The 20,528-nt window shown below is 43.7% G+C and overlaps 1 protein-coding gene across 1 annotated transcript in view; it reads right to left on the bottom strand.

Annotated features, from left to right (window-relative positions):
- Positions 1–20,528, bottom strand: part of GALNT18 (polypeptide N-acetylgalactosaminyltransferase 18) — a 555,510-nt gene that overhangs the window by 105,894 nt on the left and 429,088 nt on the right. The window contains exon 6 of the mRNA XM_060262088.1: positions 14,479–14,593. Coding sequence (XP_060118071.1) covers positions 14,479–14,593 — 115 coding nt within the window. The remainder of the gene's footprint in view (positions 1–14,478; positions 14,594–20,528) is intronic.

The following is a 20,528-nucleotide window of genomic DNA, read 5'->3' as shown; positions in this document are numbered from 1 at the left end:
CCAATGTATTTAACCTACAAAAAGATCTGGCCTATTATTGTCAACAGGATGTTAAAATCCTGAAAGAGGCTTGTCTCTTGTACAGGGAGGAAATTATATCGATGTCAGGAATTGACCCCTTTAACCACATAACTCTCGTTGGGGTGTGCATGGAAATGTATAGGCACGTTTTTGAAACCTGATACAATTGCCCTCCTGCCACATGACCATTACCACAAGCAAGAAAAGCACTTTCAACCCCATTCGTACAGTGGCTAATGTATATTGAGCACAAGGAAGATCTCCAGATACAGCCTGCCCTGAAAGGTGGTGAGCTAAAAGCAGGAAATTATTTTCTTGATGGTTATGCGGTGGTTGGGGAGTAGGCAACAGCCTTTGAATTTAATGGGTGCTTTTCCATGGTTGCCCCACATGCTACAGCCCCAGTGATAGAAACCCGCTGACAGATTCATCCTTTGCTGACTTACACTATAGAACCCTGAGGAAAGAAAGTTACTTGAAAAGCCAGGGGTATGCTGTTAGGTCCATATGGGAACACGAGTGGAGGGAGATGGTGACAACTGACAGGGAGCTTGGAGGCTTTCTGAGTGAGAAGAAATTTTCATCACCGCTGCTCCTCAGAGATGCTCTCTTTCTCTCTCTCTCTCTCTCTCTCGGCTTGGCTTCGCGAACGAAGATTTAAGAAGGGTGCAATAGTCCACGTTTGCTGCAGGCTCGCTGGTGGCTGACAAGACCAATGTGGGACAGGCAGGTCCGGCCACAGCGGCTGCAGGGAAAAGTCTGATTTAGGGTTGGTCCTGTAGCAGTGCAATTCTTCCTCAATCTCCTTTTGTCCTCAAGACCAGCTATGCGTGCGTTCTCAAAGGAAGAGACAGCCTGGTGGATGGTGTGCCTCCATGCTTTGCGATCTGAGGCTAGGTCAGACCACTGGTGATGGTTGATGTGACAGGTGCTAAGGGATTTCTTCAAGGAGTCCTTGTACCTCTTCTTTGGTGCCCCTCTATTTCGATGGCCGGTGGAGAGTTCGCCATACAGGGCAATCTTGGGAAGGCGGTGGTTTTCCATCCTAGAAATATGCCCTGCCCAGCGCAGCTGCGTCTTCAATGCTGGTAACCTCTGCCCGCTTGAGGACTTCAGTGTTGGTCACAAAGTCACTCCAGTGGATGTTGAGGATGGTGCGAAGGCAGCGCTGATGAAAGCGCTCGAGTCGCAGGTGATAACGGTATAAAACCCACGATTCGGAGCCGTAGATGAGGGTTGTCATCACAACCGCTTTGTAAACATTGATCTTTGTGCCTTTTTTCAGATGCTTGTTGCTCCACACTCTTTTGTGCAGTCGGCCAAATGCACGGTTTGCCTTTGCCAGCCTGTTGTCAATCTCCTTGTCGATCTTGGCATCTGAGGAGATGATGCACCCCAGGTAGCTGAACTGCTGGACTGTCTTCAGAACTGATTCACCCACAGTGATGCAGGGAGGGTGATAATCTTCCTGGGGTGCAGGCTGGTGGAGAACTTCTGTCTTCTTCAGACTAACTTCTAGGCCGAATAGCTTGGCAGCCTCTGCAAAGCAGGACGTCATATGCTGCAGAGCTGATACCGAGTGGGAGACGAGTGCAGCATCATCAGCGAACAGTAGCTCTCGGATGAGTTTTTCCATTGTCTTGGAGTGTGCCTTTAGTCGCCTCAGGTTGAACAGGCTGCCATCGGCGCGATAGCGGATGTAGACACCATCGTCCTCATCTAGATCTACTGCGGCTCTTTGAAGCATCATGCTAAAGAAGATCGTAAAGAGAGTTGGCGCGAGAACGCAGCCTTGCTTTACACCTGTGCCTATTGGGAAGGGCTCCGAGAGGTCGTTGCAGTGTCTGACTTGGCCTCGCTGGTCTTCGTGTAGCTGGATGATCATGCTGAGGAACCTTGGGGGACATCCTAAACGTTCCAAGATTTGCCACAGGCCTTTCCTGCTAACGGTATCGAAAGCTTTGGTAAGGTCGACAAAAGTCACATACAGAGCCTTGTTCTGTTCCCTGCATTTCTCTTGGAGCTGCCTGAGAACAAATACCATGTCGGTGGTGCTCCTGTTAGCTCTGAAGCCGCACTGGCTCTCTGGGAGGAGTTCTTCTGCAATGGTGGGCACCAGTCTGTTCAGGAGTATTCTGGCAAGAATTTTGCCTGCGATGGAGAGCAGGGTTATCCCCCGGTAGTTGGAGCAGTCTGACTTTTCCCCTTTGTTCTTGTATAGGGTGATGATGATTGCATCGCGAAAGTCCTGTGGTAATTTGCCTTGTTCCCAGCAGGTGACAAGTACTTTGTGAAGTGAGCTATGTAGTACTGTGCCCCCATGCTTCCAGATCTCTGGTGGAATTCCATCAACTCCTGCTGCCTTGCCACTTTTCAGTTGCTTGATGGCTTTAACAGTCTCTTCTAGGGTGGGGATCTCATCCAACTCTGTTTTCACCGGTTGAAGTGGGGTGAGGTGGATTGCTGAATCTTGAACTACGCGGTTGGCACTGAAGAGAACCTGAAAATACTCCGACCACCGGTTCAATATGGATGCCTTGTCTGTGTGGAGCACTTGGCCGTCTGCACTATGCAAGGGACTCTGAGCCTGATATGATGGACCATATACTGCCTTCAGGGCTTCGTAGAACCCTCTTAAATCACCAGTGTCTGCACACAGCTGGGTTCTCTCTGCAAGCTTGGTCCACCACTCGTTCTGAATGTCTCGAAGCTTGCGCTGGAGGTTGCTACATGCAGCGCGAAAGGCTGCTTTTTTCCCAGGGCAGGAGGGCTGAGCAAGATGTGCTTGGTAGGCAGATCTCTTTTTTGCCAGTAATTCTTGGATCTCTTGATTGTTCTCATCAAACCAGTCCTTGTTCTTCCTTGTGGAGAACCCGAGGACTTCTTCAGAGATCTGCAGGACGGTAGTTTTTAGGTGTTCCCAGAGTGCTTCTGGAGAAGGGTCTGTGGGGCAACTGAGGTCCTCAATTCTTGACTGGAGTTTTGCCTGGAAGGCAGCTTTAACTTCGGCTGACTGGAGGCTGCCAACCTGTAACTTCCTCCGAGGGATACCTCCTCTCCTGGGTGTGGGTTTAAAGTGAAGACGGAGATTGCAGCGTACAAGACGATGATCCGTATGACATTCTGCGCTGGGCATTACTCGGGTGTGTAAGACATCTCGAAGGTCTCTCTGGCGCACCAGAATGTAGTCGATAAGGTGCCAATGCTTGGACCGTGGGTGCATCCAGGTTGTCTTCAGACTGTTCTTCTGCTGGAAGATAGTCTCTTTGGGGGCAGAACAAATGCCATTTGCCTCTATTACAATGCTGAAGCTGGTGAAAAAATACATTACTATGATTTCGCCAGCCTATACTCTTTTGTCAACAAGACAAAGAAATATCCAATTGGACACCCCCAAATTATTTATAAGGACTTTGCCCCAGTATCTGAATACTTTGGCCTGATCAAACTGAAGGTGGTGCCACCTTGAGGTCTCTTTTTCCCTGTATTACCCTACAAGGTGGGGGGCAAACTTCTGTTCCCCATCTGTCGCACATGTGCAGAGACTAAGCAACAAGAGCATTGGATTCGTCTAAAACCTCTTCATTTTCACCCCCCTCTGGAGTTTCATCATCATCTTCAAACTGCTCAGCAGGGTCCCGGTAAATACACCACAGTAGGGTGGGCCTTCCCAAGTCCATCTCATCTTCAGGGCGGCAGGAAAGCTCTGTCCACACATCATGCTGGCTTCCCCATGCAGGCATCATCATGTTTTCTGTTCTGCCATTTACCTCTTGCAGGGTGCTCGGGCATCTTTTACCATTAGATCAGATTATATATTTTTACCAATTGATAAGGGAATTATGGGGTGGGCTTAATTGGGTCAATTGAGAACGGGGATTGATGGGAGCAGAGTGAATTGGGGGGGCTAATTAAGGATAGTGTTTTCTGATACTAGTGGTGGCAGCTACGTTAACATCTATTCCACCAGCGGGAGATGACTGGCCTAGGGATTTCAGTGCTCCTGGGGAGGGGGAGGTATGGCGGTGGGATCAGACAGCAATATAAGGGAAGGGGGCGGAGACCTGCCAGTGCTCGACCTCCTTCCAGTCTGTGTCCCATCCCGAGGGTGACAGGTAGTAGGGCCAGGCCAGACCCGTCTCCGTCATTGGTGTTATGCAATGCCAGGTCCATTAATAACAAGACCTCTGTCCTTCGAGAGTTCTTACTCGAACAGGACATGGACCTGGCTTGTGTGACCGAAACCTGGGTACAAGAGGGCGATACTGTAGCTCTCTCACAAACAGCTCCTCCGGGCTATTCGGTCTTCCACCAATCACGGACTAGCAGGCAAGGGGGAGGAGTGGCACTGTTTGTAAGAGAGGCTTACTCCTTTAGGGCACTCCCAGCTCCAAAGATCAAGGGTATTGAGTGTGTCGGTCTGGCGTGGGAGGCTGGAGAGGGGTTGGCGATTTGGCTGGTGTACCGTTCGCCTAGCGCACCGGCCAGCGCCTTACCATCCCTGCTTGAGGCGGCGGCAAGCTGGGCATTAAAGCACCCAAGGCTGGTGATCCTGGGTGACTTCAATGTCCATGCGGATGACCCGGCCTCTAGCCAGGCGACGGACCTAGTGTCATCCATGGCGACACTAGGACTCTCTTGATTTGTAACATCCCCCACGCATCAAGCCGGGCACATGTTAGACTTGATCTTTGCGGCTGGGGTTGTGGTGGACGATATAACCAAAGAAGTGGTGCCATGGTCGGACCACCGTGCCCTTAAGGCTCATATGAATGCTCCACCCCAAACCTGCTTAGGCGTTGAGCCTATTTTGGCTCGCCCGCGGAGCCAAATGGACCCGGAACGGTTCCAAATGGCTCTCTGGGATCCCTGGCCCTCTGGCGATTCCTTGGAGGCCCTGGTTGAGGTCTGGCATAACCGACTCTCCAGGGCTATCGAAGAGATCGCACCTCGACGCCCTCTGCGACCCCGGACTAGGCTGGCGCCGTGGTATACCCCGGAATTACGCCAGCTGAAACAAGGCCTCAGACGGGTAGAGAGGCAATGGCAGCGCACTCGAGACGAAGCGATTAGAGCATCTTATAGGGAATGTATGAGATCCTATGAGATGGCAGTCAAGGCCACAAAGAAAACATACTTTGCGGCTAAGATTGCGTCTGCAAATTCGCGCCCGGCACAATTATTTAGGATAATTCGAACACTTACTACATTGCCACGGGGCAAACCAAACGTTAAGGAATTAGAGATAGGCTGTGAGGCTTTTGCGAAATATTTTGCAGATAAAATCCAATCGCTCCGCCGCTACTGCCCTGCCATATTGGATTCAGTATGTATACTTGAGGCTCCGTGCCTGCCTTCTAGTTTGATCCTGGACCACTTCGACCCGCTCAGCTTGGAGGAAGTTGACAGAGTCCTCTCTGCTGCACGTGCAACAACCTGTGATCTTGACCCATGTCCCTCCTGGCTTATTAAAGCTTGCCTGGAGGAGTTAAGATGTCCTGTACGGGACATCATAAATAGATCTCTTTCCTGCCCCTCTGAAGGAGGCAGTGGTCCACCCTCTCCTAAAAAAGACTACATCAGACCCGACCAAATTGGCACATTACCGGCCGGTCTCAAATTTGCCGTTTTTGGGCAAAGTTATTGAGAGGGCTGTTGCGCTGCAGTTGCAGAGGTTTCTGGAGGACGCTTCCACCTTAGATCCATTCCAGTCTGGCTTCTGCCCGGGACATGGGGCAGAGACAGTCTTGGCCGCTCTCATGGACGATCTCCGGAGGCACCTGGATCGAGGCGGTGCGGCGGTTTTGCTGCTGTTGGACCTATCGGCTGCGTTCGATATGGTTGATCACCAGCTGCTGGCCCACTGCCTTGCTGATGCAGGGATTCAGGGGTCAACCTTACAATGGCTTTCCTCTTTCCTTGAGGGTCGGGGACAAAGGGTGGCAATTGGAGGAGAGCTGTCCCAGAGACACTCACTTAATTGTGGGGTGCCGCAGGGAGCTGTTCTCTCTCCGATGTTATTTAACATCTTTATGCGCCCCCTTGCCCAGATTGCCAGAAGACATGGACTGGGTTGCCATCAGTACGCTGATGACACCCAGCAATACCTATTGATGGGCGACTGGACTGGCAATGGACTGGGCGTTGCAAGCTGTGGCAGACTGGATTAAGCTGAGTGAGTTGAAACTGAATCCAGCGAAGACAGAGGTCCTTTGCCTGGGTCGCGGCGGTTTAGGGAGCGGGGTCTCCCTCCCAGTTTTTGCCGGGGCGCAACTGGTAGCAGTGCGCAAAGTTAAGAGCTTGGGAGTTCTACTGGAGCCTCCCTTGACAATGGAGGCCCAGATAGCAGCTACTGCCAAGTCCGCCTTTTTTCATCTTAGACAGGTGAGGCAGCTGGCCCCCTTCCTGGAGCGCGGCGACCTGGCAACAGTGATCCACACAACGGTCACCTCGAGGTTGGACTACTGTAATGCCCTTTACATGGGGCTGCCCCTGTACCGAACCCGGAAACTGCAGCTAGTGCAAAATGCAGCGGCCAGGCTGCTACTGGGACTGCCTCGGTGGGAACATGTGCAGTCTGGGCTGCGAGAGTTGCACTGGCTGCCAATTGTTTACCGGGTTCATTACAAGGTGCTGGTCATTACCTTTAAAGCCCTATATGGTCAAGGACCTGCCTACCTTAGGGACCGCCTCTCTCCATATGTTCCCCAGAGAGCACTGCGATCAAGCTCAAAAAACCTGCTTGAAATCCCTGGACCAAAAGAAACTAAATTGAAAGCTACCAGAGAACAGGCGTTCTCTACAAAGGCTCCCCAATGGTGGAATCAATTGCCGGAAGAGGTGCGGGCCCTACGGGATCTTAACCAGTTCCGTAGGGCCTGCAAAACTGCGCTCTTCCAGCTAGCTTTTTAAGACAGAACTCCTGATAAGATCAGGAATACCGAGCCATCCTATATGCCATCTGATTGTATTTTAATGTCTTACTGTTTTATTGGTTTTATTGTTAATTGTTTAATTATTAATTAAGTAATTATATTATTTATTGTTTATCTGTATCATGGTTTTACCATGTCGTGTTAGCCGCCCTGAGCCTGCCTAGGCGGGGAGGGCGGGGTATAAATAAAAGATTATTATTATTATTATTATTATTAATATTATTATTATTATTATTATTATTATTATTATTATTATTATTATTATTATTATTATTATTATTATTATTATTATTATTATCATCTCCGCAGCCTCACTGGAGACCAGATAAGTACAGCGCATAGGGACAACTCCGCCAAAGTTCCGTACATAGTAGATGCAGAAGGGATGTCAAATACCAGCTGCCTGCCAGGAGCGTTAATGTAGAAAAGGTAGCATAGTACATACTGAAGTGAGTTTTATGTGTTTTTATGTATTTTATTGTATAATTAATGTATTTTAAACTGATTTTTGTTAGCTTTTTATGTTGTAAGCCGCCCTGAGCCCACCTCGGTGGGGTAGGGCGGAATATAAATCGAATAAAATAAATAAATAAATAAATAAATAAATAAATAAATAAATAAATAAATAAAATAAATAAATAAATAAATAAATAAATAAATAAATAAAATACTGTTGTTGAAGTTAGGCTTCCCCAATGGTGGTGGTGTGGTGAATACCTTGGACCTGGCAGGAGTTTCCATGTTCTCAGCAAGACCCTGCGCACATGTGTTTAAGCACAAATGGCTTCTTTCCTAAAATAACCTAGTGGGGATGGGCCCCAGCCCCCCAGCCCATTTGCTATTGGCCAGGGGTGACTGGGCGTGTTGTTAGAGGGGTCACACAGACCTACTCAGGTCTTCTCATTGGTGGCCCCCATTTTCCAGGGTGGGGTGCCAAAGGCGGAAGTTCAGTGATGCTGCAGTGGGTGGAGCTGGAGAAGGGGGCAGGGGAGGGGGCTACACATGTGATTTCCGGCCTGCTCAATTAATATGCAGGGTTGCTACGTCACAGCAGGGTGGACATAGATGCTGATTGGCCTGGCTATGCCGTGTGGTGTGAGTCAGTAAGGTCATTTCCTGGAAGTGTTTAATTAATTAAATATGCGGGGTAACTACGTCATGGTGGGGCATAGATGGTGATTTGCGGGGCTAGGTCACGTGGGGGTGGGGCTAGACAGGGCACCTCCTGGTGGGAGGTGCTTAATTAAATATGCGGGGTGCCTACATCATGGTGGCGCCCCCAAAACAAGTCACTTCCACCCTCCATTTGACACAGTTTCCAGTCACGTGACTCTGGGGTCATGACCTGAGTGACGTCATTGGGGTCATGATCCTGATGACACAGGATGTCACTGACCACGCCCCTTCATTAATTATGCATGGGGTTGACACAGTTTCCAGTGACATCACCAGAAGTGATAATGTGTGGGGGGTTATTTACTATTTATACAACTCATTTTATGGTTATTTGCATTTAGTTACAATTATGTTTGCATGTTTAGCGGCCATGATCAGCTCATTTTCATAAAATGGAAATAACAGTAATCAAATCTGCCTACAATAGATGGTGTAATTATGTAGTCATAAATAATATATTTGGTGCATACATCATTCATTAATTATTATTCGTAAATGCTCCAAGCTATTGATGCCATAACTCTGCAAAATGTTTTGTAAAGACAAACCTCATTTGGGCACCACTGAAAAATTATAGAACAAGGAGGGTAGTTACTGCATTGCGGCTGTGAACTGCTTCTGCACACTGTTGCATAGCACAATCATGACGGAAAGTTTCAGCAAATAACCTGCTGTTTCCATAGTTATCCAGACAGATATAAACATTTATTGTGACAGGGCAGAAAAGGATAATTTTTGCTTGGATGTCACAATTTCCCCATTATCATTCATAGGGTGAACTGGGGAAACTATTAGTAACACCAGCTTCAATCTTTCTTTGATTCATATTGCTCTACACTTACTTTTTTTCATTTGAGCTAAGTGATTGTCCCCAGTCAGAAAACACATGCTGAAGTATAATAAGTTTCTGGCATGGTTTGATTAATACTCTTTTCTACCTACTTGCAAGGAAACCTGTCCCACCTTTGGGTATAGGCTTTGCACAGTGCGTAAAATCCAGTTGTGTATAGGATGGGATGTCACAATTTTCCCATTCTCCTTCATAGGGGTGAACTGGGGGAACTATTAGTAACACCAGCTTCAATCTTTCTTTGATTTATATTGCTCTACACTTACTTTTTTCATTTGAGCACTTATGAAGAGGAGGAAAGGGCTCACAATGGATATGTGCAAAACTAAAAGAAACAAAGAATGGCGTAGTGCCGCATCCCTGCTCTCAAGATTCCTAGTCTCCTGTTAAATAACAGACTAAAGGAGTAAGACCACCAATAGCTAGAAATATTCTTTTCACAACTGAAAGAAACCAATCCAAAATACTCTTTAGATGTTTTTTGACACCTCCTAATCTTGAAAAAATCCATATTTTTGTTAGAAATTGCTGGAGGGTTTATCAAATGAAAGGGAATGATTTCATATGTTCTGAGAACGTATAATCATCCAGAATTTTGTAAGGATGTCTTAAGGTCACATCTTCGATGATTAGTGTTTCTATTTCACTTGTAACATTTTAGCAGCAGTTCAGTTCCTTTGGGATTTATTGGAATTCTAGACATATACTACGAATCATAATGTTCTCAGCTCTTATTAGGTAATGATGTATCTAAATCCCTTGTCAGCTGTTATTCTCCTGGAGGGCTGCTTTAAGAAAGGAGTGAGGGATAAAGAGCCAGAGTGTCAAGCTCCCTTCTTGTCTACAGCTACAGAATTTAAGACAAAGTGGCTTTGTCTTAAATTCTGTAGCTGTAGATGTCAATTTTACTGCTACTTTTTAGCTTGTAAATGGGAATGGGAAGAACAGGTGAACCAGATTTAGCCCATCTCAGGTGAATCTCTCAGATTTTGCCCAAAGCCTCCAGTTGTTGATCCCCTAAAGTACAATGATAAGTTTATGTGATGATCTTTTTGCCATGTATTGGAATAATGTTCATTCTTATATGATTGAAGATATCACATGGATACAATTCCAAAAGCCCATGCACCTGGATCAGGGGAAAAGGGAAAAAGATATATCTGCATCATCTAGCACTAACAATGTTATGCTTCTTTAAAAAGTTAAAGCCTGCATTGTAAATCCTGGTATTATGCAGGTTATGTGGAAAGTTGGTGACACGCTGCTAAGATTATTTGTACATTACAGCATTGCAGTTCGTTTTGATGCAGCTGAAAATCAAAATTCTCATCAGGGATAGAACTAAAGTCTGCTTCCATTGCTCATGGTGGTATTTTAAATATGAAAGCATTTGGTTTTATTTTGTAGGTCAGGCTGGTTTCTCTGGAGACTGCAGAAAAAGACATTGGGAAATCAAAGCAATGCCAGGGCCTTATTTAAGTGATCCAGCAGACCCCAAAGTTTCAATTACACAGAGGCTTGTGCTTTTCTCCAACCCTGTCTGTCAAAGCGATCTTCAGCCGTTAACTTCAGTACAGGCTAAACAAAGCTGACTGGCTAGTATATTACTTGAGAGCTTTGGGGCCATATTCTGTCATGCAAATTATTAGGAAAGCCTCATGGGTAGCATTGATCAAACTCCTTGCCAGGGTAAAGAAACAGTAAGTCACTCAGTTCAAAAATCAAAGTGTCATCTATTCTGAAGCATAGCACACAAGTTGAAGCAGCTTTTAGGAGTGGTCTTATATTGACTCCTGACCCTCTGCCAGAGGATTGTCCTTCCTGTCTCTTGTCTGTAACGTAACTGAATTTGCCCTTTTGTCTGCCACAGTAATGCTTCAGCTTTGACTAGTGAGAGGGGAATTGAGGAGTGTGAAATGATAGTATATAGTACTTTTCGCAGCCTCAACACTATACAAAGACATGCTTACTACTAGTAGTAGTAGTTATTTACAGCCATTTGTCTTAGCCTTTATACCTGCAATGCAAGCCTCATGTGGAAAGATGTTATTCAGCATAAATTACTGGGAACAGTAGTATTCACACTGTGTTTGGTGGAACTCCACAATTCATGAGGAGCCATCAGGATTTTCTCAGTATAAATATCAGATACCTGAATAACTGCTAGGGGTCTTCTGAAATGTGCAGCCATCATTAGTATGAGCATACATGGGGAAATGATGAGGCCTGAAAAGTCAAGGCAGTGTTTTGCAGGATTTGACAGTGCAACTTATGACAGATCCTAGAATCTTCTGGAATATCCAGGAATTCCTCACTAGACAAGCTGATGTTGAAAGATTTCCCTAAAGGTAGAATGCTGAAAACTGTGGATATATACTCTATACACAAAAGCCCATGAAAATATAATACCCAGAAATCCTGGTACTGCCAGTGTAAGTCCATATCCAAAGGAGTGCACAGCTTCCTAGGAAATAGAACCATCTATCTGTCTGCCTGTCTAGTAAAACCCACTGCAATGTGAAGAAGTATGTTCCAATCCACAAAAGTATATACTACCGTAAAAACATGTTAATCTTTGATGTGCCACAAGGCTACTTATTATTATAGGATTGGCTCAAATGTAATAAACCATGATTTGGCATTACAGGATTCAGTCTTCTGTTCCCCTGTCCCTTTTTTCCATTTTGTTGTCCAGTTCACTGAGTTACTTCCTGTTCAGCACAAATCATAATTTGTCATTACATCCAAATAATGGCTTACACTAGCCCTCCAAACCTCATTTGAAAGGCAATCACAAAGCAGAGTTTGCCAGTTTGGATACAAGAGCAAGTTTTGCTGTAAGTAACTAATTAAATTGGAGTGTGCAAAGGAAAAAGAGGGAGAATGTTGAGCCCAGGAACAAGATGTGGAAAAAATATTATGTAAGAATATTTTCAGAGGGAAAACCCTAAAGGTCCCATTTGAAACACCAGTTACTATCACAAACAGGTTGTTGGCAAAGTAAATGCTATATAATTATGTTACTGGAATAAATGTTTTACCTTAGGAGATCCACATGAGTTTTCCTGAGGTGTGTGTGTGTGGGGAATAGGAACTGGGCCCCACTTAAACATGAGCTGTCCTAGAAGTGAAGTGTCCTTGTGTAGAAGGACACCTGCAGCTCTCTTGGTCCACTTCACTGGCTCTAATGTGCAGTTCTAGGACCTTCAGGTAAAGAATCTCAGGCAGTAGGCTTTGGGGAAAACCCTTGCTTGAAACTGAGACTGAGTAGGCAATTCTGAGTTAGATCTAACTCAGTGTAAGACAGTTTCTATGTTCATTCAAAGGTAGATAGGATAACATGTCTGACTATGAGACTCGTTCCCACAAGGTTTATCAGTCAAGGATTCTTTCTGGAAAAGAAGGAGCACTACTTAGGCACCTGGGGGAAAGGGGGTCATTCCTACCAACACTGGTTAGATGTCACTGTTTAGAAGCTGCTGTACTGAAATCAATCTGGGTTATGGCTTGATGTTGGTTCTTCTATAAGGCTGCACAATCACTTCTCTTTTTCCCATAGTGCTTTCCATGCACTTTAAGACAGCTGGGCTGCTTCTCCCCTGGAATCAGTGATGTAGTAGATGAGATGGGACAAAGGTATTCCCCAATATAGCCCTTGCAATCGCAGGCACAGACACAAGTTATTAAGATGTCCTCATGCCCTGCAGAGAGAAATACTTAACTTGTATGAAATATCAGGCAGGCAGGTAGAGAGGCAGATACCCAACCTTTGTGGTACATGTTATTTATTTATTTATTTTTATACACCACATGGATGGAAGCTGTATATTCATCCACTGTTAAAAAACAGGCTATGTAAGAGAGAGCTGCTGATTCAGAATCTGAAATCTCTTTGTGTCTATAATTTCCTTTAAAAAGCTCTAGCAAGCCCAAGATCAATGGCACTTATCACCATGGCTCATGAAAGCCCTACTCACAATTACCATTAGCTAAAAGAGCTGCATTTATTTCCACCCCTGGTGTGATACTTACACCTCAGGAGGTTTGCTGCTGGCAGCAGCTGTTTTATGATGGGAAGACCAACTGCTAACCACAAGCCCCCACTGGCAAGGACCATGCTCACTTTCTTGAAACATGGAGAAGGTGCCATATGGAGGAATGGTGCTAAGAGCCACAGGTGGCATGTCCAAAAGCCACATGTGACTTACAAGCCACTGCCCTACATAATGTAATAGCTCAACGATGCCTCGCCTCCCATGAAACCAGTGAAATACTGAAATAATTGACAGAAGCTTGAAGTACTTAGTACAAAAATTTCAAATGGGACAATCCTGATTGGCTGGATATATTCTGGTCAAATGACATACCTGTCATGCACATAACTGTTCATGCTAAGTCACTTTCTCCCCTTGCTGCTCCAGCCCCAGTTATCTCCCATTGCTTGAGACAACTGAGGTGTGAGAACTGTCAGACTGAAAGGTTTTCACCTTCATGCAAATGTCAGGAATAATTTAGGTCCAATCAGAAACCTCTCTAATATTTTCAAATGGGGATTAGAACTTTTGAATGACTACATATACCTAGTAGCAATGTTAACTTAATAAAAATAATTTTTTCACTACACTTCTTTCATTGCATTCTATGGTACATATAGGTACGCCTTTTCCCTACTATGGCTAATAGCAGCTCAGGATGTAACGTCTATGAAGGAAACAGCTAGAGGAAGTATAAAACTCACTATCTCTATAACAAAATAGGAGTCAAGTTGCACCTTTAAGACCAACTTAGTTTTATTCATAATGTAAGCTTTCGTGTGCTTCATCTGATGAAGTGTGCTTAGAGCACATGAAAGCTTACGTTCTAAATAAAACTAAGTTGGTCTTAAAGGTGCACTTGACTCCTATTTTGTTCTACTATTTCAGACCAACACGCTTGGATCTATCTCTATTTATGTGGCCTAGATCCAAATTCTTCCCTACCTGCATTTTAAAACTAAAGAAAATCTTGAGAGATCGGATCACAGACCACCCATGTAACATGTTGCTTCTGCCCTGCTGTGTTTTTATGCTAAAATCAAGGTTTCAAAATATTATGTGAAACAAGGCAGAGATCTTAATTCAAATAGATAATAAAGAACAGGGGGGGGGGGGTGAGGTTTGCTAGGGTTTTTTTTTGTTTGTTTAAGTCCCAAAATAAAGATTAATCAATTCCTCTTGCAACATGATGAGAAAGTGTAAAAGATCTCAGATTCTTATTCCTCTACAGAAATTCAAAATGCTTAAGGAAAAAACTCAGCAATAAATAATTTCTACCTTCAGCATCTTCCCACTTTTATCAATAGCCTAATTGCCTAGATGAAAATAGTCAATGGTTAACAAAGACTTATCTGGCTACTGCAAAATGTGACATACAAATCTGATCATATCTTTTTGGTTCTTCGATCATAACCTCATCTGATCCAAGTAAACAACTAACATATTCCTGACAATTTCTTACCCTGATACCAAGCTCCACATTTTCACCTCCATACACCTCCATGCCTTCATCAAGTAGACCAATTTCTTGGAAATACTCGCGGTCTACTATGAAGCATCCGATCAGTGCAGGGCTCCTACATGAAAACAACCAAACAACAGTAAACATAAACACTTATGAATTTAGCCAGTGGCGTTGATTTTAATGTGCTGATCTCACTTGAGGTGCTCTAACAGGCACTGCAAACAAATTAAGCTTGATTATCAAATGCCTTATTTGCAAAATTGGAGTATCCCAGTTATGTCTATTTATGTATTTCCTTCATTTTGACACTTGATTTTTTAATGTTATAGACTTGTGAGAAAATTCATATGTCAGTGTAGTGTAGTGGTTAGAGTACTGAATTGTGATCTGGTTGATGTAGGTTCAAATCTCCATGGGTTCCTTTGGTCTAGTCACATAGTCCTAACCAACCTCACAAGGCTGTTGTGAGAATAAACTGGAGGAGAGATGTAGGCCACTTTGGTACAAATCATTATCATTATGCTGGTACTGAAACTAAACTCTGATATCTATCTGGATATTCATTTATGCTCAGCATAATAACTAAATACTATCAAGCCACAGCGATTTATGCTTCTGAGCACTGACAAGCTTGGGCTAGTCAGGACTAGGGATGGACATGAACCAAGGAAATTGAGGTTCATCCCAGTTCATGGTTCAAGAGGTTCGATGAACAATAAATCTCCCCATTTACCAAACTGGTTTGGTTCATGAAGTTCAAAGAAAGATTTCAGATCTTCCTTTCTTCCTTTTAAGATCTCTGCCTTGTTTCACAGTCAGCAGAATGGAAGGAAGAAAAATCTTGCAAAAGCTATTTAAAGGTAACTCTTGGATTTTATCACATGCGAAGCCCACTTGCAAAAGCCTTTCTCTTTAACTTCCCCTTTAAATGGCTTTTGCAAGCGGGCACCACATACAAGTGCAGTCTAAGCAGCTGGAAGTGGTGAACTTGCAAAGGCTACTTAAAGGGAATGCTTGGAAGTGGGTGGACAAAAGGGACAGCTGTAATGGCTTGCATCCATTTTAACAATTCCTCTCACTGCCTCCTGCTTTCCAACATGAACTCTACAAAACTTCCAAAACCATGTGGAGGGTTGTGGATAGGAATGGGAATAAACTTCTGGTTTAAGAACCATAAACTGGTGATGACCGCCACAAGATTAGGTTCATGAGCTACATTCAGATGGACATTTTGGCGTGACACAGCCACCCCCATGTCCAGATTGAAAAAGCACATTTACATGTGCACATCTGGGCTCTGAGCCACAAGGACACTCACCATGTCATCTGATGGCTCTACTCCACCTGAAAAAGACATGGACACTTCCTAGTGGCAAACTGCTGAAGCACTTCCCTGGCATGTTTCTAGGCCAGGACGTGCCATAAAAGCACCTTGCACGCAAATGAACAGTGTGACTGCTCCTCTGGGGTGCACACAGCCCATACCTCTCTTGGCAGTCAGGCATGCACCATCAGCTTGTGGTGGGGTGCCTCAAACTGCACCACCTTTTTTTTTTTTTTAAGACTCAAGGCCGCCACCATGAGCTGCTTGCCTGAATCCAGCCTTGATGAGGTTTGTGCCCATCCTTAGTCAGGATTATTCAGTCTGCTATGTTCTATTTATTGCACTTTTATTCTGTTACTCCTCCAAAATGGCTTTCATGAGACCCCTAGGCAACATTCCATCTAGGTACTGACCTAAGTGAGACCTTTATAGTTTCAGCAATTAGCAACATAATTTGCTGTAAGTCCATCATTACAGCTTCAGGAGTTTTTGAGATAACTGTGATATGAAACATGAAACATGGATGCCCCCAAAGGCTTTATTGTGTGATTAAGATGTTATCACCGTCTCATAAAGCAAGATTTTAACAGATTCCATTCCTTATTGGACTTAATATCTAAGTTCCATGGAGATCTTTCCATGCCATTATGTTACCATGTATCAGGAAAAAATGCAAAAGAACCAATTTTTACGGTCATTACATCTTCTTGCTGATTGTGAGGAGGAGGTGGAGGAGGAGAAGAAGAAGAGGAGTAGGAGGAGTAGGAGTTGGTTTTTATATTCCACCTTTCTCTACCCCAAGGAGTCTCAAAGTGCTTTACAATCACCTTCCCTTCCTCTCCCCACAATGGGCATCTTGTGAGATAGGTGGGGCTGAGACAGTTCTGATAGAACAATGATTGGCCCAAGATCACCCAGAAAGCTTCAAGAGGAGGAGTGGGGAATCAAACCCAGTTCTCCAGATTAGAGTCTGCTGCTCTTAACTGTTATACCACACTGGCTGTCAACTCACAGCCTATGTATGGAGACCCCAGCAAGAGGCTTTCATAGCAAGTAAGAAGCAGAAGTGGTTTGCCGTTGTCTTCCTCTGCAGAGTTTTCCCAAGAACTGACCCTGCTTGGCTTCTGAGATTTGATGAGTCAGGCCATCCCATGCTGCCTTCCCTTGCATCTTGCCTATTAGTGAATTGGTTCCAATTTGTTGAAAAGGAGCCATACAATATAAATGATCACATTTACAAAGCAGTGGAGAACAGAATAATTAATCTGTCTGTTACCCTGATTCATATTTTGTCATGCAAACTGGCAAACAGGAAAATGTCAGTTTTGTCATTGCATGAGCATAGAAGTGCACTGAGGACACCAGGATACTAATGAAAGGAGAGAGGGGGCTGTTGACAGCATCAGACACACCATTCTGCATTCATCAGGATAATGGGGATCAAGCTGTGATAAACTGTGGCATCTGTTTGGATGTGATCATAAGACTGCAAAAATTATATACCCTCATTTTCCCTCCTCCCTCCTTGTATAGATCCGTATCTCTATGATAATAACAAAATGTCAGTTTGGAACTATAGGAAGCTATTTTGGGGAGACCTCATGATGAAGAAATATCAGTCACTCCCTATTTCTCTTGGAACACTGTGTTTCAAAAACATTAATGCTTTGCATAGAAACTCCCCCCCCCCACACACACACTCTTCATTGTCTAACACAGTAAAATTCTTGAGAGTATTCTGAAGAGAAAAATGTTTGCTTTTCCTGAAGATTTGTATATTTTCACTATGTTTTACTACCAGCAGTGATCTACCATTACAGTTGCTAGTTACTATAAAAACAGTCAAAGCAGTGACATACACTATAGCTCTGTTTTTGTAACGATTACATAAACACTCTCTTCAGCTTAAGAAGATAGAAGAAGATGATATTGGATTTCTATCCCGCCCTCCACTCCGAAGAGTCTCAGAGCGGCTCACAATCTCTTTTACCTTCCTCCCCCACAACAGACACCCTGTGAGGTGGGTGGGGCTGGAGAGGGCTCTCACAGCAGCTGCCCTTTCAAGGACAACCTCTGCCAGAGCTATGGCTGACCCAAGGCCATCTCAGCAGGTGCAAGTGGAGGAGTGGGGAATCAAACCCGGTTCTCCCAGATAAGAGTCCGCACACTTAACCACTACACCAAACTGGCTCTCCACACCAAACTGGCTCTCCACACCAAACTGGCTCTCCAGTAAGTGGGCAATGTCCTGCTTTGGCACAATGGAGATTAGGTGCACAACATCCACATACTCTGTTTGGAACTTTTGAAAGTTGTGAATCCAGATGTGCAGAGCTCAGAAATCTGAAGCATAGACAATATGCTGGTTTCCACAAAGCTTGTTGTTTCCCCTATTGCTCTTTGGCTGCACACACACTGCGGGAGCAACTGAGCTTCCATATGTTTCTGGCCCCAGTCCCCCAGAGGTGACCATTTGCTCTTATCACATATTGGAGTCTCTTCCCCACCCTCAGATTTTTAAATTGGCAACTGAATATCATAGTGTTATAACGATGTTTCCATCAGTTTTTTAAAAAGAACATTTTTAGCCCTTCCACTGCAGACATAAAAGGGAAAAGGGGCATCTCTGGAAGAAAGTGGCTGGAGATAAACTTTAGACAGATATAATATTAAAACTGTAAATAAATTACGCAAATGGAGAAGAGAATATTAAAACAATATAATGATATTCAATTGCCATTTAAAGACAAAAAACAGTCCTCCAATGCTGATGAGGAAATGGCTGCCACAGAAATCAGAGGCAGGGAAAATGGTGCCAAAGTCTGTACCAACAGGAAGATATGGAATTTCCCTTCTATGTAAGCATCACCCTAGCTTTGCTTTAAACCAAAACATCACAGTAAAGCAAGTTTGGGAAAGATCACAGTAGAGATGGGAGGTACTTGGAAGATGCATGAAACACCATAATATTTGGGGGAAGTAAAACCTCCCCCTTCCAAGACATGCTTTAGACAAACATGCTGTTATAATATTAAAACGATATAATGATATTCAATTGCCATTTAAATGTTTGTGTCCAAACTGGTACTTGATATATGCCTTTAGCATATATGTAGTGATGGGTGAGCTCCCTTTAGTTCACCTTGTAATTAACTGTTTTCCCAGGGTTATTCGGAGACCTCTTGGGGGAAAAAAATTGTGCAGGAGCATAAGTTGGTGTTCAGATAGCTGGAGAGGCCTCCCTATTTTACCCTTTTTAAAATGGAAGAATTGGTGACTGAGGAACCTAACTGTTGACCTCATATTATAGTTTCACAGGTGTGAAATGTGCCAATGTGACATATTTTTAGTATCACATTTGGGAGTTGAATAATTTAGCCTCTTTAGTATGATTGTAACATATATCACATTAAAGAATTTTCAATTCATGACAGAAATGTAATAACTCTTTGGATAATTTTTTCAGAGATGAATGAACCATGGAAAAACATACCCAGGATGGCTCAAAAATATCCCTGATGTTCATGCTTGGTGGCCAGTGAAGAACTTTCTAAATGCCAAGGGGAGGAGCTATTCCCCGCCAAATATGTAAATTGTGGAAAGACACCATAGCACTTACCTTTTTTCTCTCACTTCTGCAGTTACCACAAACACTAGGTAAAATGTACAAACTCCTCTCTAACTACTCACTGAAATACCCAAAGATCCAGATTCTTCTAGCATGGATTATACTGGTGTACAAAACTGTTCGTGTGCAAGTAGGTCTTCACAGCAAAATAATCTTAATATACATGTACATGCAATATCAAAATTGCTTGCATATTTATACATGAGTAACTTAGGAGGAAAACTATGAAAATGAAAGCAGAAACAAATGATGCACACTCTAATTCCCTTAATTAAACTGGACTACAGAAAGAATGGAACAAAGAGCAGAGCAAAATAATAGCTCAATGAACAGTGGAACAGAGGCTAGCCTCTCACTGCTAATAAAGATCAAGTAAAACCATCAATTTATAAGCTTGCACCAACAGTGGATACCACAGTCTAATGAATGTTGATTATAGGAAAATAGCTACATGTTTGAAATACATCCATTTTTAATTGTAGGATAATAATTTGAGGGCAAGGGAAATTAATTTATAACAAATAATGTATTATGAATAGGAAAAATTCATCTTATGTGACTATTATTGTTGAATTTGATTATGGACAACCCAGCAGTTAAAGGGCTGTGCCGATGATATTTTCTAATGGTTACCTCTAAGGCTCTTTTTCAAGTGTTCACTCTAGGACTTAAGATTACTGATAAAAACATGGGTACTTAATTCTGCCAGTATATCACTTTATGGAAATGACTGGGTAGTGTATGTGACATCACTAAATGGTAAATGGTAAGACAAAATGACTAATGAATTGACTAATGAGTCTGATCACGAGGATGGCGTTGACTCTCAACTCCTATCTGGGGTGGGGGCTTTAAAGGTGCAGCAGAGTCAGCATGATAATGAAGAAAGATCCATGTCTTCTGACGAACTTGCCCCAATTACCCTTATTGCAAGCACAGTGGATTGTATCTTTAAAAAGTTAAAGAGTTTAGAAGACCAAATTCTTGACCTTTCTTTAGAACTAAAGAGACTATCAGTGTCAATGGATAAAGTCTACTTAGCCCAGCTGGATGATACCTCTATTGGTGCTCTAGCCCCTTTAAAGCGATGTCCGT

Source organism: Heteronotia binoei, chromosome 21, assembly GCF_032191835.1.
Source record: "Heteronotia binoei isolate CCM8104 ecotype False Entrance Well chromosome 21, APGP_CSIRO_Hbin_v1, whole genome shotgun sequence".
Classification (NCBI taxonomy): domain Eukaryota; kingdom Metazoa; phylum Chordata; class Lepidosauria; order Squamata; family Gekkonidae; genus Heteronotia; species Heteronotia binoei.
The sequence above is the reverse complement of the archived record's forward strand: the minus strand, read 5'-3'. Positions and strand labels throughout refer to the sequence as shown.